The following is a 26,417-nucleotide window of genomic DNA, read 5'->3' as shown; positions in this document are numbered from 1 at the left end:
TGGAGAGGCTCAGGGGCGCAGGCTCCGAGCAGCGCTTACCTCAAGTGGCTCCCGGAAGCAGTGGCATGTCCTTCTCCGGCTCCTACATGAGGAACAGCCCCCAACCCTCAGAGCAGGGCCATGCTGTGGCTTCCGGGAGCTGCATGGTGTGGCCCCCGACCCAGAACCCTGGCTGGAGCACCAGAGCAGGAGCTCGTGGGTCGGCTTACAACAGCTCCGGCCCACAGGCCATGGTTTACCCAACCCTCCTTTAACCCCTAACTCATATGATTCCAAATTAGGATCACTAACCATATCCCATACTCTCCTGAGGCACACCAAATATCAAAGGAATCTGACGAAGCATGCTGATTTTAGAGGACTTAGGGTATGTCTAGACTGCAATTAAAAGCCCATGGCTTGCCCATGCCAACTGACTCAAGCTTGCAGAGCTCAAGCGAAGGGTCTTTTTAGCTGCAGTTTAAATGTTTGCACTTTGGCTGGAGCCCAGGCTCTAGGACCCTGTAAGGTGGGAAAGTCCCAGAGCTCAGGTGGCACCATAAGCCTGAACGTCTACACCACAATTAAAGAGCCCCTCATTGTGAGCCCAAGTCAGCTGGCAGAGGCCAGCCCCGGATGTCTATTTGCAGTATAGACCCCTTAGAAAGGTCAACATTTAAGGAGAAGTTGTGATGCAATCTTAACTAGAGTGGTGTAGCCTCAGCACTATAATTAACCCATGTTACTGTTTGTGAATACATAGTGTGTAACAAAGTTTTCTCTTCCTAGCACAGCTGGAAAATGACATGGCAATACTGTTTCTGAAAGACTAGTCAGTCCCAGAGCCTGCTTTACACTGGGAAACTGAACCAGCACTGAAAGCACTTTTCAACGGTGTGGCCTCATGACAGGAAAACAACTGTTTAAATGCTGGTATACAAAGAAAAAAGCTGTTCTCCATCCGTTGCAGAAAGTACACTCACACTTTCAGAAAGTCTCAGTCCCACTATCTGGAGTGATTGAAAATGGATTTGTCTAGTCTGCACTAGCATCAAAACCATTTTCAGTACTTGTACAAGGGATTCACTACTGAAAATAATAGTTAAATTTTCTAGTGTAGACAAGGATATACTTATTCAGTTCAAGCAGTGTGGAACTGACCACTTCTGTCAGGTCTCTGCATTTTTAAAACAGTAGCACATCGGGGTTCCCATCTACAGCCTGAAGAAGTTGCATAATGCCACTGTAACCTTCGATACTGGCTCAGTGCTGGATTTTCAACACCCCAGTGTTTGAGGGTTGTCAGATCTCTGATTTTGGTATAGCCCATTGTAAAGAGAGATGCATTGCAATATACGTAACTGGATCCAGGTCAGATTCCAAACATCCACACACTTCTGGGTGTTTAGACCTGGGGTTTTGGTCCGGACCCATTTTTATTTAAAAGTGAAACTTTTCTCTTATTGTGAAAATTTTAATGGGATGATAGAAAAAATCATGCTCTCCTAGTTTGTGCTGTTGCTAGGAACATTTAAAATTATTTAGAATTTAAGATTCATAGATGATAAAGATGTAAAAAGATTCCAATTAGGTTAGAGCATCTCAGTCCATCTTCCTGTCAACACATAACTAACTAGTCAACTGCTGGTGCTGGATCTTTTAAAATTAGTAATAAAATGGAGATACCACGTATTGGGTGGTTACCTGAAAATATTTCTATCAATCTCAGTCATGTTTCCAGGATAGGGAAAGGAGGTAATTCCTTATATATAACCTTGTACTATAATTTTAGTGTTTATTAAGCTGATATGGTAGAAATGAACTGTCAGAAACCAATAAGGAAACAAGTGAATTGATGCGGAAGACTATAATTGGACTCGTTCTGCTTGAAACATTTTATATTCTGTTACTGAAAGTAAATTAATAGTGGGGAAATGGATAGGTTACTGTTAAAAAAAGATAACATTTTCCATATCAACTGGTGACATATAGGCTATTTTGAGAAGCGAATCACAAGTGACTAATATACAGCAATACATTAAGAAACCACGCTTTCATATCACATGCTACAATTTCATATTTTAATCACTAAATTCAAGAAGCAGCTTAGCAAAATACATCTAGGTCCCAATCATCCCACGCACTACCTGGCACACAGATGTCCAAAAAGGAATAACCTACAATAAGCCCAAGAAAGTTACACAAAAAGCGGGGTGTTATGCTGCCCCTGTGCCAGTACTATTTCAGTTTTGCACAGCACATGGGGAACTAGCATGGAAGAAGTAGAGGTGTGCATGTCAGAGAGAGAGAGAGAGAGAATGTGTGTGTGAGTGAGAGAGAGAGTGTGTGTGTGTGAGTGAGAGAGAGAAGCAGAAAGAAAAACACCACAGAAACAGACACAGGCCCTGTGTATACTACAGGCACAACAGCTATGGCACTGTAGTGCCATAGTGTGGATACTTCCTATAGGCTTCAGAGTAGCAGCCGTGTTAGTCTGTATCCGCAAAAAGAAAAGGAGGACTTGTGGCACCTTAGAGGCTAACAAATTTATCTGAGCATAAGCTTTCGTGAGCTACAGCTGAAGTGAGCTGTAGGTCACGAAAGCTTATGCTCAAATAAATTTGTTAGTCTCTAAGGTGCCACAAGTACTCCTTTTCTTTATACTTCCTATAGTGACAGAAAGGGTTTTTTCAAAGCTATAGGAACTCTACCTCCATGAGCAATGGTAGCTAGATTGAGTAGGTTGACATAGCTGTGGTGCTGAGGGATGTGGATTTTTCACACCCCTGAGCACTGTCGCTATGTCGATCTAACTGTTAAGATTGGACCAGGCTACAGAGAAGGAGCAGAAAGCCAGTGACAAGCACTCAGAGCACAGCCCTGAGAAAAATCATACAGAGAGCTTTTGGGCCAAGGCTGATTGAAAGGAGGTTGGAACTGTGAGCAAAGAAGCTATCTCCTATTTGATTCCTCCAGTGTTCATAGAAACAGGCCTCTGTACATTCGTTGTAAACAAACAGAATTGCATCACAGATACCTGTCTCACTCATCAATTTCTCCTCCTAACAGAAACAAACTCCAGGGCCCCGAGCTTTGGCCACTTGCTTGGGTCAAAGGGGGTAACAATATGTTTATCAACAAAATTTACGTAGATTTACAAAACATGACTCAAACAATGAGGTAGCTACTTCAGGCAACCTGCCTTTGATATATAACTATAAAAAATGTGTACAGCTAGCAGCCCTCAAAAACCTTAGCAAATAGATATGCCTTATAACAACTCTGGACTGTTTTGGACTGGGGCTGGAGAGAGGAGATAGGAGAGCTGTGACCCCCCATGGAGATGATCTATTCCTATTCCAAAGAGGATGGAGCTCAGCTGTTCTCAGTGGTACCAGATGACAGAACAAGGAGCAATAGTCTCAAGTTGCAGTGGGGGAGGTCTAGTTTGGATATTAGGAAACACTATTTTACTAGGACAGTGGTGAAGCACTGGAATGGGTTACCTAGGAGGTGGTGGAATCTCCATCCTTGGAGGTTTTTAAGGCCTGGCTTGAAAAAGCCTTGGCTGGGATGATTTAGTTGGTGTTGGTCTTGCTTTGAGCAGGGGGTTGGACTAGATGACTCCTGAGGTCTCTTCCAACCCTAATCTTCTATGATTCTATCCCCCTCTCTTAAATCACACTTACGTATACCAAAAAAAAGTTACATACATTTTTTGACATGAGCTTCAATATGGCTACAAGCAAATGGAGATAAATAGAAGGACATTGGGTGTGTATGGTCAGAAAGGTGGTCTTGCTCTTATGTAGCAAAGAGAGAAGAGAAACAACACTGCAGGGACCTGGAAAGTGGGCCCTTAGGGAATGGGAGAGATTCAGGAGACAAAGCATTGGCCCCATCAGGGATTATGTATGCCATTGCCACAAATCACTGCTCCTTCCCCAGTGGAGCTCTGCCAGTGGCCACTGGTGCCCACTCATCTCATTCACCATTGGATTTACAATTTACCCTCCAGGGCATGGCCCCTGTAATGAGCAACATCAGCTCCCTCCATGGTTGTTGTAATCCGTTCAGACCACCACCTCAAGTGATTACCATTCTACTGTTTTGGTTGTCACTCAAACCATCTATTCACTGGCTTTTGCAGTGGGTTCACCATCTCTATGTACTTATCTGGACACACTGTGTCCTGAGACTTTTCTTCTTGTTCCTGGCTGCTCACATGATTATGTTTAGCCTATTCTAGGGAACAATAGACAAAATGCTGCTAATTTATTTGTGCATTTGAATGTGAATTTTTTGTCTAATATAATCTTCAGTGCACAATGGGAGGATTAAGACTGTAGGACACAATAAGAAAAGGCAGAATTAAAATATAGGTGCAAATAACTGTCAGCACAAAACTGTGGCTGAAAATGTTATGCTGTCTTTCAAAATCAGGCCGAAATTTCCATGGACTTCAAAGGGAGCTTCAAAGGAGCTCAGCACCGCCACCCCACCTCCCCCCGCCCTTCTTATGAAGGGGCCCAGATCTGGATTTAGATGCATAACTTCAAGCATATAGATTTGAATTATTTTGGCCAGAGAGGGCACAGGGAAACTGCCCATAGACGCTCCACATATTTTACTTTTAATTATTTCACATGCAGAAACGTGACAGCAGAGAATTTTGGAACCTTGGCTCAATTCCAGCCTGTTTTGAATACTCACTGTAACATTTATTTAGAAAGCAGGCCAAACCAGCAACACTTTTCATGCTTTGATTACAGTGTGCACATTGGATGGGATTTTTTCCACTCCTCCGTCCCACTGTTCTGACAGAGTAAACAAGGGCAACAGGCTGGTGGTTGTTACAGTCCCAAGGATGTGTTCGCTTTTGCCATCAGCGTGGCTCAGTTTCACAGAAATCCAAATGAACATTAATTTGATTCTCCTTTTATAACCAAAGCCTTACAAAAGTCTGTTCTGGCTTCTGGCACATAGCAAATTCCCATCCATGTAAAGTATTTTCAATTACTTTAAAATGCAGAATTATGGTAAGCATGGATCCCAAGCTTTGAAGCTGCAGCTGCACATAAAGAACAAATGTTTTTAGTTTGGTCTTGTCATGCATACTATAAGGTTTTAAAACCCCTGTCATAAATATAAAGGGAAGGGTAACCACCTTTCTGTATACAGTGCTACAAAATCCCTCCTGGCCTGAGGCAAAACCCTTTCACCTGTAAAGGGTTAAGAAGCTAAGGTAACCCCACTGGCACCTGACCCAAAATGGCCAATGAGGGGACAAGATTCTTTCAAATCTGGAGGGGTGGGGGGAACAAAGGGTTTGGTCTGTCTGTGTGATGCTTTTGCCAGGAACAGATCATGAATGCAGCCTTACAACTCCTGTAAAGTTAGTAAGTAATCTATAAGTAATCTAGCTAGAAAATGCATTAGATTTTCTTTTGTTTAATGGCTGGTAAAATAAGCTGTGCTGGATGGAATGTATATTCCTGTTTTTGTGTCTTTTGTAACTTAAGGTTTTGCCTAGAGGGATTCTCTATGTTTTGAATCTGATAACCCTGTAAGGTATTTACCATCCTGATCTTACAGAGGTGATTCTTTTTCTTTAATTAAAATTATTCTTTTAAGAACCTGATTGATTTTTCATTGTTCTTAAGATCCAAGGGTTTGGGTCTGTGTTCACCTGTACAAATTGGTGAGGATTCTTATCAAGCCTTCACTAGGAAAGGGGGTGTAGGGCTTGGGGGGATATTTTGGGGGAAGATGTCTCCAAGTGGTCTCTTTCCCTGTTCTTTGCTTAAGACACTTGGTGATGGCAGCATACTCTTCAAGGACAAGGCAAAATACCTTGGGGAAGTTTTTAACCCAAGCTGGTAAGAATAAGCTTAGGGGGTCTTTCATGTGGGTCCCCACATCTGTACCCTAGAGTTCAGAGTGGGGAAGGGACCTTGACAACCCCCAAATTCCTCCCAGTAGTGCTAATTAAATGCACTTGGACTAATGAAGGACTGCCTATGCAGAGTCTTGACTAAGGGATGATACCCTCAAAATGAAACAAAGGTAACAAAGTTAATCTACTTCCCCCAGGAAAGTATCTTAAGAAAAGGGCAAGAGACTGATTAAAAATCAATCTTACCCATAGATCAGCTAGGATGAAAGTTGGTATGTACAATACATATTTCCCAGCATGTTTGATCCTTTTATCAGAGATTCAACAACAAAGAGGGAGCCATTCACCTAAAAGCTGGGATCGTATCACCCAGGACTGTCATTTCTGCAAGGCATGCAATTAAAATGCATTTTCACCTAATAAAAACCAGAACCATTTTTTTGAGTTTCTAATCAAGCCCGCTCCACTTGTGCAAATTATCAGCTTATTTAGGTTTTCATATTGGCATTCATCACTATAAGTATCTGAGGACCCAATCAGTAAAGATATTTAGGCACCTAACTTCCATTGTTTTCAATTGGAAGGAGACTAAATATCTTTGAAGATCTGGGCTTGAGTGCCTCCTGGCTGCTATAATTGAGATTATGTCATATCCATTGTGAAACATTTTTCCAAGGAATGGGCAGGCACGTTTGATTTCAGTTTAAAAAAAATCCAGCCCTTTCTGAAATTCTGGTAATCTAGGCAATATAAATTGTAACCCCGTCCCGTACAATTATTATAAAGGTTGTGTTTTGAACTGATAGTCATGAAAATGAAGAAATTAATATAGCATTGACTGGAGCCAAAGCTAGAGAAGAATGACACATGAATTTCCCTACTCAACACAGCCCATGGATCTTAGTCTGAAACACTCTAGTTATTGCAGTCCTGGGTCTTTCTTAAGCAGTGACTGACAAACATGCCAAATATATGTGATGTGAACAAACATCCACTAGGGACTGAGAGGAGGCTAATCTCAGTCGTATTTGTGATTTATCCAAAATCAACCTTGGTCTCCAGTTGTTGAAAGGCTAGTGCACTAAGCATCCCCTGCCATCAACAAACCATAACTTGTTTTTATATACAAAATCAATTAATATCTGAATAAAAAGAAAAGAAGCTCCTCTGACTGATTTACAGACATTTATGTGACATCCCTTCATAAATTATTTGTCTGAAGTAAAGTTCTGTGCTTTGGCCAACAGGGACAACATGTATAGGATACTAGCCAGGTTGGTAGGCCAAAAAGCTACAAAACAAGGTAAATAAATCAGTACACACTCCCTCTCTCCAACAGAGTGCACGTGCATCACCAGTTTGTTTAGATTAGGCTGACAGTAAGTCTCTGGGCATTTTAAAATGTTTTGCATATGCATCTGCAGCAATCATTTGGAAAAAGAAATAGATAAAAAGCATCTGGAAAATAAAGCCTTCCAGATGCAACCATGGTCAAGATGCAGGAGGTCATGGTTTTGGCTACTGCACCAACCCTACGTGTCTTTTTCCTTAATGTAAATTTCTTGGTCTATACTTTACTTAGCCTTGAGTAACTTACAAATAAAGTAACCCTCACACTAAGAATAATGGATGTTTTAGTTCACCAGCAATTAAAAAAACAAAACAACAACAAACAAAAATAAAAAAAAACACAAACCAATGCCACATTTCATTTGGGTCAAACCAAAAATGAGATTTTTTGGAATTCTCAGAGTATCGAAAAGTAAAAAAGTTTAATTTTGGGTTGAATGAAACATTTTGTTCAACCCAAAACAAAACATTTTATTTCAACTTTAACTATTTTTTAAAGATTTTTGTCTGTTTTTTTGGGGGGTGGTGGTGGTGAGGGGGTTTTCAATAAAATTGAAGGAAATTTCAAAAAATTATCGCAAACCAAAATCTCAAAATGGTTTGACATTTTTGGACTTTTTTTTTACGTGAACAATTTGGCAAAACCAACACAAATTCACAACACATTTCAGTGTAATTGAATCTGCATTTTTTGCCAAAAAAAGTTTGCCAAAAATTTTTTTGCACAGCATTACTCACACAAATATTTGGTTTATAATTGTGACTCGGGCACAGCTTGGCATTCAAAGTTCAAATGCATGTGTAAGGATGGGTGGTTAGAACCTACGTCTGCAGAGCCTGTGACAGCTGACAGTCCTACAGTGACACCAAGAAACCATGCAGAGGCACAGCCAGAGAGCACTGTGGAGAATAAGCGCCGCAGGAAGTATCGCCCAAAATGACTCATAATGACAGTACCCTGCAGCCCTCTGATTGGCCAACCACCCTATTTAACCCTGGAGAGTGCCCCAAGAGGTTGCCTGGACAACAAAACAGACTTTGGGCCTGCTGCAACTCCAGACTGGTCTCTAGCCTGATCCTGAGCCTGACTCTTGCCTCCTGATTCTAGCCTAGTATTATCTCTGATCTCCAGTCTCCAACGCTGCCTTCACTTTGACCCAACTTTTGCTTACTCAGGCTGGTTTACAGTGATTCCTCTGACCCCTGCTCAAATACCACTGTCCCTGATATGTGGACCCCAGCATAGCTGCGACCACTAGGCCAGACCGCCTATGCCCCAGTCCCTTACAGTATGGATATATGGTGGTTGTATTTAGTCATTTTATTTTAAGAATGCAAAGATGATATTTTCTGTGGTAACTCATGTGCACATTTCATTAAATTTAAAATTTCCTTTTAAAAAAACAACCATATTTCACAGAACAACCAAGGAGAATCAAAGAATCATAGAATATCAGGGTTGGAAGGGACCTCAGGAGGTCATCTAGTCCAACCCCCTGCTCAAAGCAGGACCAATCCCCAATTAAATCATCCCAGCCAGGGCTTTGTCAAGCCTGACCTTAAAAACTTCTAAGGAAGGAGATTCCACCACCTCCTTAGGTAACACATTCCAGTGTTTCACCACCCTCCTAGTGAAAAAGTTTTTCCTAATATCCAACCTAAATCTCCCCCACTGCAACTTGAGACCATTACTCCTTTTTCTGTCATTTGCTACCACTGAGAACAGTCTAGAGCCATCCTCTTTGGAACCCCCTTTCAGGTAGTTGAAAGCAGCTATCAAATCCGCCCTCTTTCTTCTCTTCCGTAGACTAAACATCCTCAGTTCCCTCAGCCTCTCCTCATAACTCATGTGTTCCTGGCCCGTAATCATTTTTGTTGCCCTCCGCTGGACTCTTTCCAATTTTTCCACATCCTTCTAGTAGTGTGGGGCCCAAAACTGGACATGGTACTCCAGATGAGGCCTCACCAGTGTCGAATAGAGGGGAATGATCACGTCCCTCGATCTCCTTGCAATGCCCCTACTTATACATCCCAAAATGCCATTGGCCTTCTTGGCAACAAGGGCACACTGTTGACTCATATCCAGCTTCTCATCCACTATAACCCCTAGGTCCTTTTCTGCAGAACTGCTGGCGAGCCATTTGGTCCCTAGTCTGTAGCGATGCATTGAATTCTTCCGTCCTAAGTGCAGGACTCTGCACTTGACCTTGTTGAACCTCATCAGATTTCTTTTGGCCCAATCCTCTAATTTGTCTAGGGCCCTCTGTATCCTATCCCTACCCTCCAGTGTATCTACCTCTCCTCCCAGTTTAGTGTCATCTGCAAACTTGCTGAGGGTGCAATCCTCACCATCCTCCAGATCATTTATGAAGATATTGAACAAAACCGGCCCCAGGACCGACCCTTGGGGCACTCCACTTGATACCGGCTGCCAACTAGACATGGAGCCATTAATCACTACCCTTTGAGACCGACAATCTAGCCAGCTTTCTATCCACCTTATAGTCCAGTATAGTATAGAATCTGCTCATATCCTTGACAGCCATATAGGACTTAGATTCCCAGAGATGTGGCGCTCAAGATGAAGAACACAGGGAGGACAATAGGGCAGGAAGCTTTTAACAATAGGAAGCAGTATGGTCTACTGGGAAAGTCATTGGATGAGGAGTCCTTGGTTCTAATCCTGGTTCTGCCACTGACTTGCTGTGTGACCATGGGACAGTTACTTCACTTCTCCATAATTCTGTTTCCCCTCCCACCCTTTGTCTTGTCTATTCAGATTGTAAGATCTTTGGGAAAGGAGCTCTCTCTCTGTGTAGTGCAGTGCCTAGCCCAATGGGGTTCCAATCTCCGCTGAGGCTTCTAGGTGTTACTGTAATACAAAACAACAAGAACAACTGGGTTCATTAGTTTAGCAGAATGATGAATTGTCATTTTCACAAAGGGTTCCCATAGAACTTCTCTCCCTTGGACCTGTGACAAATCCTATTACAAACTGGAAAACTAAAAAACAAAAACAGCCAAACCTGACATTTGCTGAAATTCAGTTCATTTCAACTGCAGAAAACTTTCACTTCAGATGTATTTTCATGAGCCCCAGAGATAAGTTTGGCAGGGATGAATGAACATTACGGAGATGAGATGAGCTCCCTCAGAGGAAGAGAAACCACCTTAACCTTTACCCTCAATTTGGTGGTGGAATTTTTAAGCAAGGGGCTCTCAGAAGCCCCATCCAACACATGAATGTTTTGGCATAAACCACACTGACTGTAAACTCAGTTTGAGGAAACTGTGATAGACATAATTCACAAAACCAGGAAAATAAATGCCAGATTTATATAGGACAGCAATAAATTGTGTTCTAAAGTGGGGGATGTCCTTGGTAATGACGGACCGAGTGAGAGTTGACAGTGACATGGTGACAACATGGTGACAACATGTACATGGGTGGCTGTCCCTTATGATGCTCACTATCATCACTGACAGATGCAGGGAACCTGGAGATCAGTAAAACATTTGGCATATCAGTAGTTACTCAGGCAAAGTTCAATGTACAGAATAAGTCTGGAAGAGCAGACCAGCTGCTTTAGCTCAAGTAAAGGCAAAAACATTGCACTGTTCTCCCTGCATTGTTCCTTATCCCAAGAACTCTTTGGTTTAACGCTTTGAAGAGCATAGAAACAGCAATTAAATTTAGCATCAGCAATGATGAAAAATACAGCTTATGTTACTTTTACAAAAGTGTTCCAAAGTGATGTTTTCTTTTCTCTTTAAAAAGGTTTAGTTAACTTGGTACTTGCTGTTCCTATTTAAGTCTAGTCCTTTTAAAAACTCTGCATCATGATATTTTCCTCTGTTAGTGACCTAGGCAACACTACTGAAGAATGCAACTGCTTGAAGGAAAGAATTAGATATGTCCTACAGTCAAGATCCTTTTAAACTGATATATTCATATCTGAAAATGCATGTTTATTCTACTTTGAAAGGGATGCTGTCATTGTCTGATGACTAATTCCATACTTTCTTTCTAGTGGTTTACACTTTGCATTTATAGAATCACTCTGTGAGCCAAAATTTTGCTGTCAGTGACACCCATCCAAACTTAACTGACTTGCATGGGTGCAAATCAGAGAAAAACCTGGGTTTGTATCAAACTTTTGCTGTGATGGCTGATGAAACTTAGGTTCCAGCCTCCATATATTTCTGTCAGCAAACCAAATGGGCACAATTCTGGATTCTGTCACATGTGTAGTTCCCCTTGAAGTTAATAGGGGTTACCTTCCGCATAGCTGAAGGCTGAGCTGGACCAATAAATCTACTAATATGTAGAGTTCTTTAGAATAGGAAAAACGGAGACCCCCAAGAACAAGGATTGAGCAATAGGGTATTGGCCAAATTCCAACTCAGAAATAAACAATATTCAGCCCCCATAATGCCTCTCTGAAATGTTAATTGATTACAGCATTCTTCACTTCTTCTCTAAATGTTACTATATGGTGGTAAAAACTACTGTGTTCCATCCCAAACGTGGCTGCATTTGATGGATGGGTAAAGTGATCCCTATGTCCCTTACTAACCTCACTAGGTGAAAGTGTTAAGTGACTGCAAGTGACTTGACCACCCTGGCAGTACTAAGTATTTTATCCAATTGACATTTTTTCCTCAGTAAAATTATGCAAATAAATATTTAATGATGAACTAGTACTAGCTGGTCCAACCAGTGGCCTGAGGGAAGGGGAGCCAAGTTGGGAGGAGGGGAAGTGTGAAATGGGAGCCAGGCTGTGGGAGTGTAGAACAGGGAGAAGAGCTGGGACTGTGTGAAGTGGGGAGTCGAGCTGAGGGAGGAGAGAGTGTGGAAAGGACTGGGACTGCAATAGAGAATAGAGAGCAGAACTGGCGGAGTGCTAGGGGCTCCCTTGAGGGCTCTGGGATGGTCAGGCTGCTGGTGGGAGAAAAAATATGAAAACATTATTGTTCAACTGCTGTTGAAAACAATTTGATTTTTGTTACTTCAAGCATTGTCCTTGCTTAATACCTTTGTAAAAAAATAAAAAGTGAAATAATTTCTACCATACAGAATTCCAACACATGGTAGATCATAGAATTGTAGAAGATTAGGGTTAAAAGAGACCTGAGGAGGTCATCTAGTCCAACCCCCTGCTCAAAGCAGGACAAACCCCAACTAAATCGCAGTGCTTCTCACTCAGATTTGTCCCAGGGGTCGACCAGGCCAAGCTTGCCTTCATCATATATTTCAGTTCTTCCAGTACCACGTAGCCCCCTGCAACCCAACTCCTCATGAAAAGCCCCAGCATACAAGCTGCAGCCTCCATCCCTATAACTGCCTCACCTGGGGCTGAAGACTAGGGAAGTGCTGAGGCCTCCAGTCCCCTCCCCTCCCAGCCCACAGCACCAGGACTCCAGCAGGGCTCACCTTTTGGGCAGGGATATGGGCACTCCAACCCATCACCCCCAGTGAGGGTGGTGGGTCCCTGGCCATGGGCTGCCTGCACTATTGTGCCAGGCATTGTCAGGAGGAGAGGCAGCAGCTGCTGGGTCTGTGCAGCCTGGGAGCCAGTTGGGTGTGGGGAGAGGTTGGATTCCCTGTCCTCTCACCTCCTGGCTCCCTGTTCCTGCCTTCCTATGGTCAGTGCAGCTGGCACCCCATCCCTTCCTGTAGGCAGTGTGGGGGGGGGGAATTTTACTTCTGCACAGACAGTGCACTGACCACAGTGAAGTCCTGGCCAGAGTTTCCTCCCTGAGTCAGAAGGGGTAGGGACATGTGTACCATTTGAAATATTCCTGGGGGCACCCCTATCTTGATAAGGTGAGCTAGTCTCCTATTTAATTTTATTACTTCTTAACCCTACACAGAAAAGCTAAATGCTAATAAATCCTAAAAAAAGAATCTTATTCTAGAATCTGGAATGATATTTCTGTATGTGGCCCACGAAGGTAGTATTTGTACGTGGCCCACAAAACTAACATCTGGCCCACAGCATTGAAAAGTTCAGACCATCCTGAACTATTATATCCAGAGCTGTTCTTCATTTTATCTGAACGTCAGACACTTGTGAAGTAGACCCAGAAATCTAGTCAATTGGTTTTTGTTGTTTCTCACAGTTCTGGACAGTCAGACTATTAACCTATATACTGGCAGCAAACTAGCTCATCAAAACCATCCTGAACTATTATATCCAGAGCTGTTCTTCATTTTATCTGAACGTCAGACACTTGTGAAGTAGACCCAGAAATCTAGTCAATTGGTTTTTGTTGTTTCTCACAGTTCTGGACAGTCAGACTATTAACCTATATACTGGCAGCAAACTAGCTCATCAAAACCATCCAACTAGAAACCATATTGAACAAACCAGTTCAGATGCTGCTGCCAAACCCACAGCCTCTGGGGGCTCCCTAACTCATGGGAATCCCATCCCATTGTCATTTCAACCCAGTGTGTTATTTATTGCTCATATTTCCATGCCACGTAATTCATTCCTAAATTCATAGTTAATATGGCTAGAAGTGACCACTGTGATCATGTTGTCTGACCTCCTGCATAACACAGGTCATAGGACTTCCATGAATTAATTCCCGTTTGAGCTAGAGGAAACAGGAATTGGGGAGTGAAATAAGAGTTGCTGTATGCTGACGTCAGACTCATGAGAGATCAGGATGTCTCCTTTGACACTTTGACCTTATTTGGGCTACTTCATTTCACATGTTTCTCTTGCCTTCTGTTTTACAGGAAACTTCCATCCTTTTGTCTGTAACCAATGTTTAATTTGTGCCAGGGCTTGACAGGGCTGAGCCCTGGCACCTCTAGGCTTGGCAGTTCATAGCCCCAGCACCTCTGGGCTTACTGCCCCAGTTATGAATGTAAAGAAAAATTTCTTGAGCCCCAGCACCTAATAACTTGAGCCCCAGCACCTCTCATTACAAATTAAGCACTGTCCGTAACCCTACCCAAAAACAAACACACACACCCCGCCAAATCTAGACACATTACTTATTCTCTAGTCCATATTTGTACCCAGTTGGCACAGCAAATCCATTTAGGGGAAATGGAGAGAAGGCTGCATGCTCGACTGTGGCTGTGAAATGGGGGCCCCTACGCAAAGGAGTTGTGGGGGGCTACATGCTTTGCTTGAATCTTGGATAGAGCAGGTCCAAAACAAGTAAGTATATTTCATGAACATTTTTTTTAAATAAACGCATTTTTTTCCTCATTTTATTCAACATTTTCCATCATATTTTGGCTAGATAAAGTCCAAAAAATTTTTGAACATTTTTCAAAAATTTTCAATTTTTTTGTTTCAGTGGGGGAAAAAAGTCACTTTCATTTTTTTATATTCCCTATTCACTATCTTTTTTCCCTAGTGGAAAATAAGTTAAAAAGAAATGAGAGAAAGTAGGATTTTGCCCACCAAAATGAAACAAAAAATTCCTTTTTTTCCCATTTTCAATTTTTAAAAATCGAACACTAAGACCTTCAACAACAATGGAAATAAATTTGTGAAAATTTCAATTTAATCAAAAAATAATTTTTTGATGAAAAAATGCCAAAATAATCCAGCCAGTTCTGAATCTGAATTAATAATATTTTTTCATTACATTCAAATGGAGAGCATCAAAGAAATATTACAAATATACAATATATACCAATGTAATCAGAACACCAAGAAGTATCACTTTTAAAAGTACTCCATAAGAATTCCAGCTCATCTGGGTGGCAAGTTATTTAGGTTATATTACAGATTCTGACACAAGACTAAGCAGTTCAAAAATTCCCTTTTCTTTTTTTCAGGTCTTTGACTACCATTGTCACAGGAAGCCACTACAGAGGCAGAATAGGGTGAACTATCATGTGAAGACCATACACAAAAACATGAGCTGTGAATATCTGATCCTCAAGTACACTAGGAAAGTGGCAAAGAAACCAGCAATAAAAAAACAAGAGCGAGGGGAAGGCATTGAAAGTAACCGTAAAGTTTGCTGCAAGAATGCTTTCTCTCTTAATAAAACAGTTGGTAAGAAAGGTAGCTAATGTAAGGTATTTAAAAAACAATCAAGGATCCAACCCTACTCCCACTGATGTATGTAGTAGTAAAAATCTATCTTAAAGCTGAAATCCCATTACTTTAGACCTTGTCTTATACTGGACTCTCCAATATTGATAAAGATATTGCTCATTTCCATCTACAGAATGCATTCCACACTTTGACTAGTTCATTTTCAGCAACGCGTAACATATAATTTGTAATCCCATTTAATAGATTGGGAAATGGAGACAGAGAAATTAAATGACTTGCTCAAGATGCATGTCAGAGTTGAAAATACAAGTGCCCAATCTCGACTCCATGTTCAGCACCCAGACGACCACACTACAGTGTCTTACCAAGGAAACAGTGTCTTCCTTTCAGAATCAATGGATATCAATAGCAGGGCGATAGAAAGGAGTACAGGCCAGGATTGGACTGCTGATCATCCAGGCTTTTTCCCTTTTGCAGGCTGCAGAGCTGACTGGCTTCTGCTCCTCCTACGTCCCTGGAGCTGACTGGCAGTCAATTAATTTTGCTCAGTCTAGTCTCATCTATACTACTAACTGGCTCTGTCTATGGAGACCAATGCAGGCAGCCAACAACCATGCACTGGAGTGAGTGGAGGGTGAGAGCTGAGAAAAAAGTGAATAAAGTGAAGAAAAGGGATAGGAGAAAGGGTCTAATTGTTTTGGTGTTAGCCTGGAACTTGGGAGACCTGGGTTCAGTTCCTCCCTCCACCACCAACTTGCTGTTTGACATTGGCCAAGTCATTCAGCCCCTTTAGTGCCTGAGTTCTCCATCTGTAAAATGGGAGATATCCTCACAAGGGTGTTGTGAGTATAAATACATTAGAGACCAGGAGGTGCTCACGTACTACAGTAATGGGCACCATAGAAAGATAGAGATGATAAAGGAGAAGTGAAGGAGAAACAGAGGTGGCAAGAAGGGATAGGACAATAAATTAGAAATTTTGGGAATACAGAAAAATGGAAATTGAGAGACTGAAAGAACTTGGGGGAAAGAAAGGAGAGAAAAAACACACGAAAGAGTGGCAGAGTAGATAGAAGATGACGGGACGAAGAATACTGTTAAACAAGACAAAGGGGAAACAGACACTGAAAAAGACTAAGGAAGGATATGATAACATACAGTAGCAGGAAAGAAGATATTTGGTAGGAAAAGAGAAAAATGAAACTAAAAGTTAAAGAGACAGAACAAGTTGATTTTTGAATTATGTAATAGATCTTTTAACATCACCAAATGTTAAAATTAAAATTACGTTTTGTTTATATTGCAGACAAATTCATTAATATCTTTGAGTAACTGACAGAATTTTTCCAAAAGTGTCTTGGAGTAAAATAACAGAAGTTCCTACAGTACCAAATCTATAGCCCAGTAAGTTATCTTGATACTGTGGACATGTTTAGAAAGCCCTTAAACAAAGTTATAAATAAGCCTTGGATCCAGCTATTCTCATTTTTTGTTCTTTATCATTTCTCTTTGTTCTCCAACAATGGAATGAGAATCTTGTGCCAATGGAAAGACAAACTGAACTACTCTGGGCTTTTGGCATGCTCCAGAACAATATTTTAGCCTTGAGGGGAGACAAAAGGGAGGGAAAATATGTGGAGCTGATGTAGTCTGTGGTGTTTTTCCTGTTTTTTTAAACACGGTTCTTACAAATCCCCAGCACCACATCCTTTCTCTCCCCTCTCCCCTGAAAAAAAAGATAACCAAATATCAGTAGGCCATTGTGCCCCTTCATTTTCCATCTCTGCAGCTTTGTTCCATAAGCAGAATACAACATATTTCTGATCAGTGTCTTCTTCCCTGACACTCCTCCATCTAGAGAAATCACTAGAGTCAGAGGCCAAGTATCACCTTATGAAAGTGACTGCAAGACCTTTGGCCAGAAGGGTGATTTCCTTGCAATTCCTTCCACTGATTCAAGAATCTGTCATCCCCACACCCCCTCTCAGTTAGCCACAGTGCAGAGAGCCCAAAAAGCTATCAAAATGGAGAACCAATACAATTAATAAACAATAAAATTAAATGTAAGAAGTTTGTTAGCTGTTTATACTCACGGAGGCATAACACCTTTTGGAAGTCCTAGTGCATTGACAGATATAGGTGGTGGCTGGGATGGTAACATGGAGCTGAGGAACGCTGCTGGAGACTGGCTGGAGTTAGAGAATCTAGCAGTTGGAGAAAGACTGCGGGAAGGTGAGGAAACTGAGGAAGGAAGAGGAGGAGGAGGGGGTGGGGGAAGTGGGAAGGAATCAGAAACTGAAAACGTTGCAGTTGGACTAAAGACTGGTGGAGGTGGGGGAGGGGGTGAAGAGGAAGATGGAGACCACAGGTACTCTCCTTCCGGAGCAAATGGCTGGGAGAAAGGGGGAACAGGTGCTCTGCCAAATTGTTTCTGAGAGGCAGTTGGAGACATAGGGGATGGAAGGCTGGATGTGGAAGACCCAGATGAAGGAGTTACATAACCTGAAGCAGGACTGATGTTCTGAGCAGCAATGAACTGTTTAGGCCGGGCATAGTTGAAGGTGCTGGATGACTGCATGGTGGGGGAAGTGTGGGAGTTGAGAACGCTCATTTGCACAGGAGAGCTGACAGACTGGCTGGACACCAGCTCCTGGAAAGAAGGGGGAGGAGGAAAAGGAGGAGACGGAGGAGGATTTTGATGTTGCTGGTGGTGATGGTACCGCTGACCACCTTCTTGTTCCAGACGAATTTGGTTCTGCAGTTGTTGTAGTTTTAGAGGGTCCCTGCATGAGAAGAAAAAGTTAATCAGAGGGGTGGTGATGGGAGAGGAGAGGATTAAAATAAAGAGACAACCTCATTATCTAGACACTGAGCTCTATTTTGTCACCTGGAATTTTAGAAGCCAATGGAAGTCAGAGCTATTTGCGTATCTGATCCTTAAGTCTATCTCCTTGCCAGCAAAGTCCCTGCAAGAACGCACATCAGATATTAAACTGCTACAACACTTAACTGTAGCTAAAGGACCATTTGTAAGCTTTCTAATTAATAAAGCCATGAATCCCTGCTGGGATGGAAAACCTCGATGAAGTTGTGAGATTTGGTTTGAATACTTATTTAAGGTTTTCCCCAACAGATTGAAACCTTTTTTGGTCTGGAGATTGGGATGGGGTAGCTCCCTCTTTCATCAGACCTGGAAATACTGCAAGCAAAGTCCTTTTTGTGATCTTCTTAGTACTCTTATTTTCAGCTAATGCCACAATAGAAATTAAGACCCTTTTGAATTTTAAAAAAAGTTTGATTTTTATTTGGGTGCTGGTGGGTCATTTGTTAATTTTATTTGAACTTAATATATTAATTGCAAGAGTCCTAGTATTAAGGGTCACTTTTTTTTAAAAAGGCCTCAATTCTGTCTCTCTTATTATGGTGTTCAAATATCTAAGCTACTGCAGCCATAATCAGGTTGCTAGAAATCTAAATGCCCTAGCTTGTGCCTGCTGTTAATCATGTGTCATTCCCATGAGGTGACACACATTTGACAGCTCTGTCAAGCCTTCCCACACATTTGTGAGGGAGTGAATGAAACTTCCCCCATAATTTTCTGCAACCTAGGGAAAGGTGAACTAAGCTGCATACCGGGAAACCATGAGTTTTAGTCCCAGCTTTTCCACTGACGGCTGTTAATATATCTGTACTCTTTACAACTTTTCTTCTTAACTAAGCCTCATAACTCTATCATACCAGGAGGCAGCTGAGGAACTAAAGCTCTAGGGCTCTGCTAACTGGACTCATGACACCATACCAATGGGAGATAGGCTTATTTACAATAAAAATACAGAACTTCTTCACATTCACATAACTGTAAAGACTGTAGGTTTGACATTCAGAAGCGCTGAGCACCCAGAACTCCAAATGAAGTCAACAGGAACTATAGACACTCAACACGGATGACAATCAGATCCTGTACATATTTTTGCTTATTGTACAAATGCTTAAATGACCATTTACATTGCTGCTTTCCTGTTAATTGCTCCTTCAGTATGCACTTCTGTAAAAAAAATCTTGAGACTAAAGACCACTAAGGTAGTTTGTCAATCTCCTTTAATAGCCCTGCTTTAGCAGCACTACAACCGCAATAAGGCCCTTATCAAAGCAGAGATCAAACTTTGCTGTGTGTGGTCTTAATTCTAAAACTCATCTGTTTTACTAGCTTAACAATTGTCTTGTCCCAGCTGGGAATTGTAACTTTGTCTGAACGCTCCAGATGTCTTTGTGGTTTTATGTGCACATGCACCTTTTCAGTATATTTCACATATAAATACTTTACAATATTATATACAGTATGTCATTTATGATATAATTTAGGTCATTATTTAACCAGAGATTTTAGTGCAGAGTCTACTGAATGCATGGAATATGTATGTATGACAAACACCATAATGGATGCATACTTTTGGTATTAGAAATTATCATGATGTCATAGTTACATTTGTAACCTACTTTCCATTATAAGATTCATTTTGATACTCCTGCTCCCCAGAGTACTCAAAATATTTTCGGCCTGAAATTTCACGTGTGGTGTCTAGAAAAGGAGACTGTTTGGCTGTAAAGAGGGGGACAGAAGTTTAAGATTAATCACACAAGGTATTTTGAGACAGTACTGAAAAAAAAAATCAAGGTTTTGAAGGGTCTGACTATTTTGTAAAACCATATCACAAAGATAGCTTGGTTTAGAAATGAGAGTTACCCCACATACAGTACATATTTTATTTGTTAGTAGCAGATTAGCTCTTTTTTACCAGACTGTTTTTGATATAGTTGTGTAAAACACTTCGGAGTTATTCACTACAGATTTCTGAATCTTCTATTCATTTTTTTTGAATGTTGAACATATAGTATCCAAATCCTGCTGAGTTCAGATTGTTTTGATGTTAGGTTTGGGTTAAGGCTGATCTTTAGGTTTTTTTTTAATACTCTTTGAATGTCCCTTAACCTGAAAGAGCTACTGCTTGAGCTATTTTGCTTTGAGGCTTTCTTTTTAGCCCATATGGTCATCTGACCCTCCCAGTCAATGGCAGAGTTCCAGCAGCAATACCAAACCATCTTGGATAGATAAGTAAAAAAAACCCTTTTTTAAAAAATTTTTGGGCGGGTTTCCTTTTCAAGTTTGTGTCTTCCAAATTGTGCATTTTAACTATTTTTGGGCACATTGTCTAATGGTCATAGGAGTGTTTTAACATTTTTTACTTTCATTTTCATACAAATTTTACTTCATTTTCCCCATCATTTTAATGTATTATAGTGCGACTAAGGCCAAAGAAGTAAATAGAAATGTACCTAACTATATATGTTGTGCCTGGTATGGAAGAAGTTTAACACTCTCAAACAGAGACTTTTCACCAAGTGTGTGCCATAACAAAAGGTATCCTGTGCTGCATTGAAACTTTTCTATTTTAAATTACAAAGTCATGTGTTCATCTTTCAAACAGTGGCACAATATAGCAGTGACCACTTGGGCCTTGTCAATGCTAATTACTACCTGTTTTACAGCAACTGCTGCTAAATGATGCAGCTATATCAGTGTTAGTAATGACGGAAGTGCTAGTGTAGACCAGGATCAGGCTTTAAATCCAGGGTGTTATGAAAATCTACATGTTGGGTAAAGGAAAGATCCTACTCTGAGCGGGTTTTCATGCCACAATGGTAAAAATGCATGATCCCTGTATTAGGCATCTTTGCAGCTATTCTGTTGCTGTAAGACTGGTATTAAATTTTCTAGTGCTAGACGCATCCTAGAGTAATGTCATCCAGCATTTTTTTTAAAAAAATATCCCATTGTTGCTATTGCACTGGTGCTAATAATGTTGGGAGCATCAGGGTGGAGAGGGGGCACTGGTGTTTAACACTGTTGCACCACATCATCTAACCTTACTCAGTACAAATCTAGACACAGTAGCTAAAAATACTCCACCTGTGGCCAATCTGTACCAGTGCTTCTTCCATTATTAGCAGCAATAGTGAAGCAACTATGGAGATAAAGAAAAACTTCAGGGACTAGGAGGACACAAACAAAAGTAATTTAGTTATAACAAGATGATCCTATCTCAGCTAACTAAGGTGTGTTTAGTAATCCAGCGTAATAGATAGGCACACTTTCACAGAACCGGTCACATATATTTTACATCTACTTCTTTAAACACAGTGAAAAAACCCATAACATTTTCACATACTTATTTTTGATGACTTATTTGAGGTTCACCTACAGTTTTATCTAACAGTTAATTACAGAAACTGAAAAATCAAAAGTAACTTCTGAATAAAATTCCCTCAGTGAAAAGGCGAAACCGACTATAAAATAATCACATTGGAGGTGGAGGGGAAATGGACATTCAGCAAGTCATTTGAACTCAGACATGACCATTTATAAAGGGATTTCAACAGCTTTATTCTGATATTTGTCAGTTATTTCCTGCCTAATGTTGGAAATTCTTGCTATAGATTTGTATGTGTATATATCTCTGCCTACGCTCCAACAGCTATGATAACAGAGTTAAAGACAACATGAAAAAAATAAGACCTATAAGCCACTGAAAAAACATATTTACACACACACAGACACAATGTAACAGTGAGAAGTAGTAATATTTTAATATGAACGAGGGCACGGGTCTAAACAACAATAGGGAAAATCTAATACGGTATGAAGGTTATTCAGTTCTTAATGTAAATGTGCATATTATTACCCTGTCCACAATACTTAATTTTTGCCAATTTACTATTGACATAGTGCAGTAACATTACAACTTTTCTATATAACAAGTATAAACTACTGTTCTATTCTACACAAGCTAGTTTCTGCTGTATATATCTCAGAGCTATTTGGAGAAGAGGGCTCAGCTCTTAATAACTGTGTCTAAAATGACAGCAGAAGGCATGGTCTTTTTTCACCTCCATTACTATGTCTTCCCTGGATGGTCTTTCACCTGCTCTGCAACTCTGCCTTGAAAGAGAGAGACCGGGGGAGGAATAAACTCAGCTTGTATTGCTTCTAAGAATTAGGATTTATGTTCTTCACACCACTAGAAATTTCTAATGATAGAGGGTGTGATCATCTTAAGGCTGGAAATACACTTGCTTCTGGGAGCACTGTGTGTGCTGCAAGTTGTCACTCTTTTGTTTTATACCTCTGAGTGCTGAAGAGTTATAATTAACTGTGAGAATTCTTACACTCTCTGTAACTAAGCAATGCTTTATTTAATGTACATATACCAAGTTTCAAGAAGAGATTATTACGTCTCAGATATTTCTACAACTTTGTTTTCCTCTCTGCCCCTACCAAGACAAATTACCGAAATGAAAGACATCTCACTTATAAATAAGTATAATTATTTTATTGCTTTGCTTAATGAAAATATGTAGCTGCAAAGCTTATGGGAACTGGAAGCTGAGTACTCTAATTGCCTAGGAGGACTGTTTTCCCCATTATGAAGTTAGTGAATCCCTCATGCTACCATCAAAGCCTTCTTCAGACAACATATTGACAAACACAATATACATACTAATCTGCACCAACTATTACAAGTGGCTCAATACTGATCTCAGGTATTTGGGTGGACGTTCCTTATAATTACGTATGGTCGGCTCACTACCTGTGTACATTCATGCATACTGGTAGTAGCCGGTTGAATACAATATGACAAAGCATCAGACATTGAAAATGAGCTTTATGTATAGAATCTTTGGTCCAGGAGACATACCTTGACTAGAGGCCAAGCTTAAACTAGTGACTAACACTAACAGGGGGGAGGTAGTATAGCCTAGCAGATAGGGCACTGTGGTAGAACTCAGGACAGCTGAGTTTAATTCCCATTTTTGCCAGTGGCCTGCAGGGTGACCTTGGACAAGTCACTTCCCTCCATGTGCCTTAGTTTCCACATCTGGAAAAAAATGGGAACAATGATACTGACTTCTATTGTAAAGTGCTTTGAGATCTACTGATGAAAAGTGTAATATAAGAGGTAGGCATTATTATTACTATATGATGTAAATGAAAATGAACTGTGTACAAACGATAGGACAGTACTTTACCTGGGAAGGCAGCCAGCAATTCTGCTTTGCCTTCTCCCTTCTCAGAAAAAGAACAGTTACTGACCCTGCAGTAGCTGTGGTTCTTTGAGATGATGTAATTAGTTGGGGTGCACATGTGCCTCATGTATGCGAAATTAAACTCTTTTTCACAGCAGGTCTGTCAGGGCTGCACATGTGACCTGTGCCTCATCATACTCCTCTATGAGGGCTTAACAGGCAGAATGGCCATGACCTTCCCTCAGCACCTTCGCAATTCAAAGCCCCAGTAACTGAAATCTGCAAAAGCAGGGACAGAGAGGGGTCATGGGATCTACACTGGGATCAACATCTTGAAGAACCACAGTCACTGTAGGGTAAGTAACCATTCTCTCTTAGTAACTATGTATTAGTGTGGATCAGAGTTTAGTGAGTGGCAAGCAGTGTCCCCTCTGGATGGTGGGAGTGAAGTATCCGCTGCATCAGTCAGCGATTGTTGTACTGTCACCTTGAATTTGGTGGCTGTCAGGGCTGATGCCAAAGTCCAACTCATAACTCTTGACAAAAAGTCAGTGAATTAATGCCACATTGTGGCCTTGCAGATCTGAGAAACTGGCACATTCCTGAAGCAGGCAGAGGATGTTTCTTGCACTCGAAGCTGGTCAGGTGTTTGGGTGGACATCTGTGGCCTGTCTTTCAACCAGAACTGCTTTGGACAGTAAGGACTACAAGGATGACTGTGGCTTCATCTCATTTGATCTTGGATATTATCTTGGGGAATCAATGGAAAGGCACAGAGAAGGCCTTGAGACCAGTGTAGAAGATAGACATCTGGTACCTATTCAGGTTTGTGCCCCTCTGGAACAAAAGTTTTGGCACTTGGCATTGTTGATGATGGTAATCAGGTCTATCATGGGAGATCCCCAATGAAGGAATATTGGGTCTATAATGAACCTCCATAGCAACCATTCAAGGGGAAGAGCTGTGAACAGAACCTCTTTATATACATTCTTGGGTTCCTGCAACCATCTCAGTGACAATCTGAGGCGGGGTCAGGTCTTTTTTGTTCATTTGGTGTTTTGCTGGGGAATAGATCGATCTGAGTCAGAGTTCCATCACAGAGCCAACAGAAGAAGTCTGACAAAGGACATAATGTAAGTGCATGCACACACGTGACCTAGCTGCCCTAGATGAGTCCATACCATCACAGTAGAGTACGATTCCATTTAACATACTATCAACTGCATGAAAAAGAACCTGTCCTCGGGAAGATATGCTCTTGTGGACCTGGAGTTGATCAAAGCTTCTATGAACTCTATCTTCTGTGATGGGTCAAGAGATGATTTTTCATAGTTCACCAAGAGGTCTATCAGGGAGAACAAGGGAAGAGCATATTCTAGGCTTGATGCCATCTTCTGCTGCTTTATGTAACAGAAAAAAGGTGACCCTCTTCCTGGTGAAAAAAATCATATATAGTAAACAGAGCCCTGTACTTTTCAGCTTGGAGATGCAGTGAGGCAAATTAATATACCTTGCATCCAAATAGACCCAACTTCTTAGGATTTCTGTCCTTAAGTAGGCCTTCTGTGGACTTGAACTTTTCCTATACTGCCAAAACAACCAGAAGCCCTCAAATTGGGTGGGCATAGAAGTATTCAAAGCCCTTTGGAGGCATCTGTACCTCTTCTCCACTTGTTTAGAAGTAGGAGAAAGAATGGCGAGGGTTTGGTCAGCTGCAGGACCCTCTGATTGAAAGGGAATGAGATCCTGGGCTGGAGTTGCAGTGCTTAAAATATAAAAAAAAAGTTTGTGGGATTTTTCCTGTATCAATGTCATTTCAATGTCTGGGGTCTCTGCAATGTGAGACAGAAGATCCTGGAATGCCTTGAAGCCATTGATTGCTGGCTCTGGGACAGGCACCACCATCTCATCTGGTGAGGATGACATCTTGTGTAGAGCTAGGGGTCAGTTGTTGATGTCCCTCCATTACGTCTTGCTCATGGGGGCCATTGTCCAGCTCGTGTGGGTGGCCTGACTAATGAGGCCATGAAGGAACAGGATCTCCTCCTCTTTCAGAGGGATATCTGCTCCTGGACCCGAATTACGATAGTTCTCAGTAGGGCCGATACAGTCTTAGTGGCATGCTATAGGGACACCAGCCAGCTAGAAGCTGGTTGGTTTGGTGCCACTCACCCCCCAGCTGAGATGGAACTCTAAATGAAAGCCATCTGGTATGCTCCTTAAGATTGCTTTCAAAAGGCAGGGGACAGGGATCCCTGCTCAACACTGGAGAAAAGGAGTAGGATGGTGAAGTGAAGAGCTCTTCTTTCAGTGGTGGTGCTGTATGCTGACATGATACTGGTATTGGCCCTGGTACTGGTTGTTGCTTTTGTGTGGAGGATGTCTCTGCAAGGAACATTGAGTCTTGCAGAATGCATCTCAGCTCATTGCCAGGCTTATTCATGGGTATCATTTCCACTGCATCTCTCCAGTTTTGGTGGAGGGCTTGGAGGCTCTGCCCTTGGATGAGTCATCTCTTCGGGACTATGCTCCCTGTTTGGAGCTATGTTTGAGCTCCCTCCAGTTCAGTCTCTTGATGTCACCTTTTTGTGGCCACAGGTGCTGATTTTGTTGCCAAGGTTGTCTGCTGGCAGCCTGTGACAGGGCTTCCAGCATCAAGGCTGCTGATGCTGAGACTGTCAGTGCTGAGTTGGTCAGTGTGGAAGTTGCCAGTGCTGGCTTTGACAGTGGTTCCTCTTGCCCTCTTTTCTCTGCCTTATCCTGGGGTATGGTGTCTGTTCGAGGCAGAATTGATTGATGCTGGTTTGTCTGGCCACATTCCGGTAGTTACTACCCTCTCTGGGCCCAAACTGACTCACAAGGACTGCTCTAGCAGGTGTATCTTGAGCTGAATATCCCTGGATTTGTAGGTTCATGTGGAGATTGACTTGCACACAGAGTACATATCTGAGATGTGGGTCTTTCCAAGGTTGAAAAGGCATTGGCTATGTCCATCATTGATGGGAATCAGTCTGTCATAGGACAGGCAGGGTTTGAACCCATGAGGTGTGACGGTTGATATGAAACACTGCATCCTG

General features: G+C 41.5%; 1 protein-coding gene across 4 annotated transcripts in view; it reads right to left on the bottom strand.

Moving 5' to 3' along the window:
• Positions 1-26,417, bottom strand: part of PALLD (palladin, cytoskeletal associated protein) — a 358,590-nt gene that overhangs the window by 44,584 nt on the left and 287,589 nt on the right. For all 4 annotated transcript variants that reach the window (XM_084626104.1, XM_084626105.1, XM_084626107.1 and 1 more), the window contains one exon: positions 17,352-18,041. In XM_084626104.1, the coding sequence (XP_084482230.1) occupies positions 17,352-18,041 (690 nt within the window). The remainder of the gene's footprint in view (positions 1-17,351; positions 18,042-26,417) is intronic.

Source organism: Lepidochelys olivacea (genome assembly GCF_965140295.1).
Source record: "Lepidochelys olivacea isolate rLepOli2 genome assembly, chromosome: 4".
NCBI lineage: Eukaryota > Metazoa > Chordata > Testudines > Cheloniidae > Lepidochelys > Lepidochelys olivacea.
Note: the sequence above shows the minus strand (reverse complement) of the source record. Positions and strands in the feature narration are given on the sequence as shown.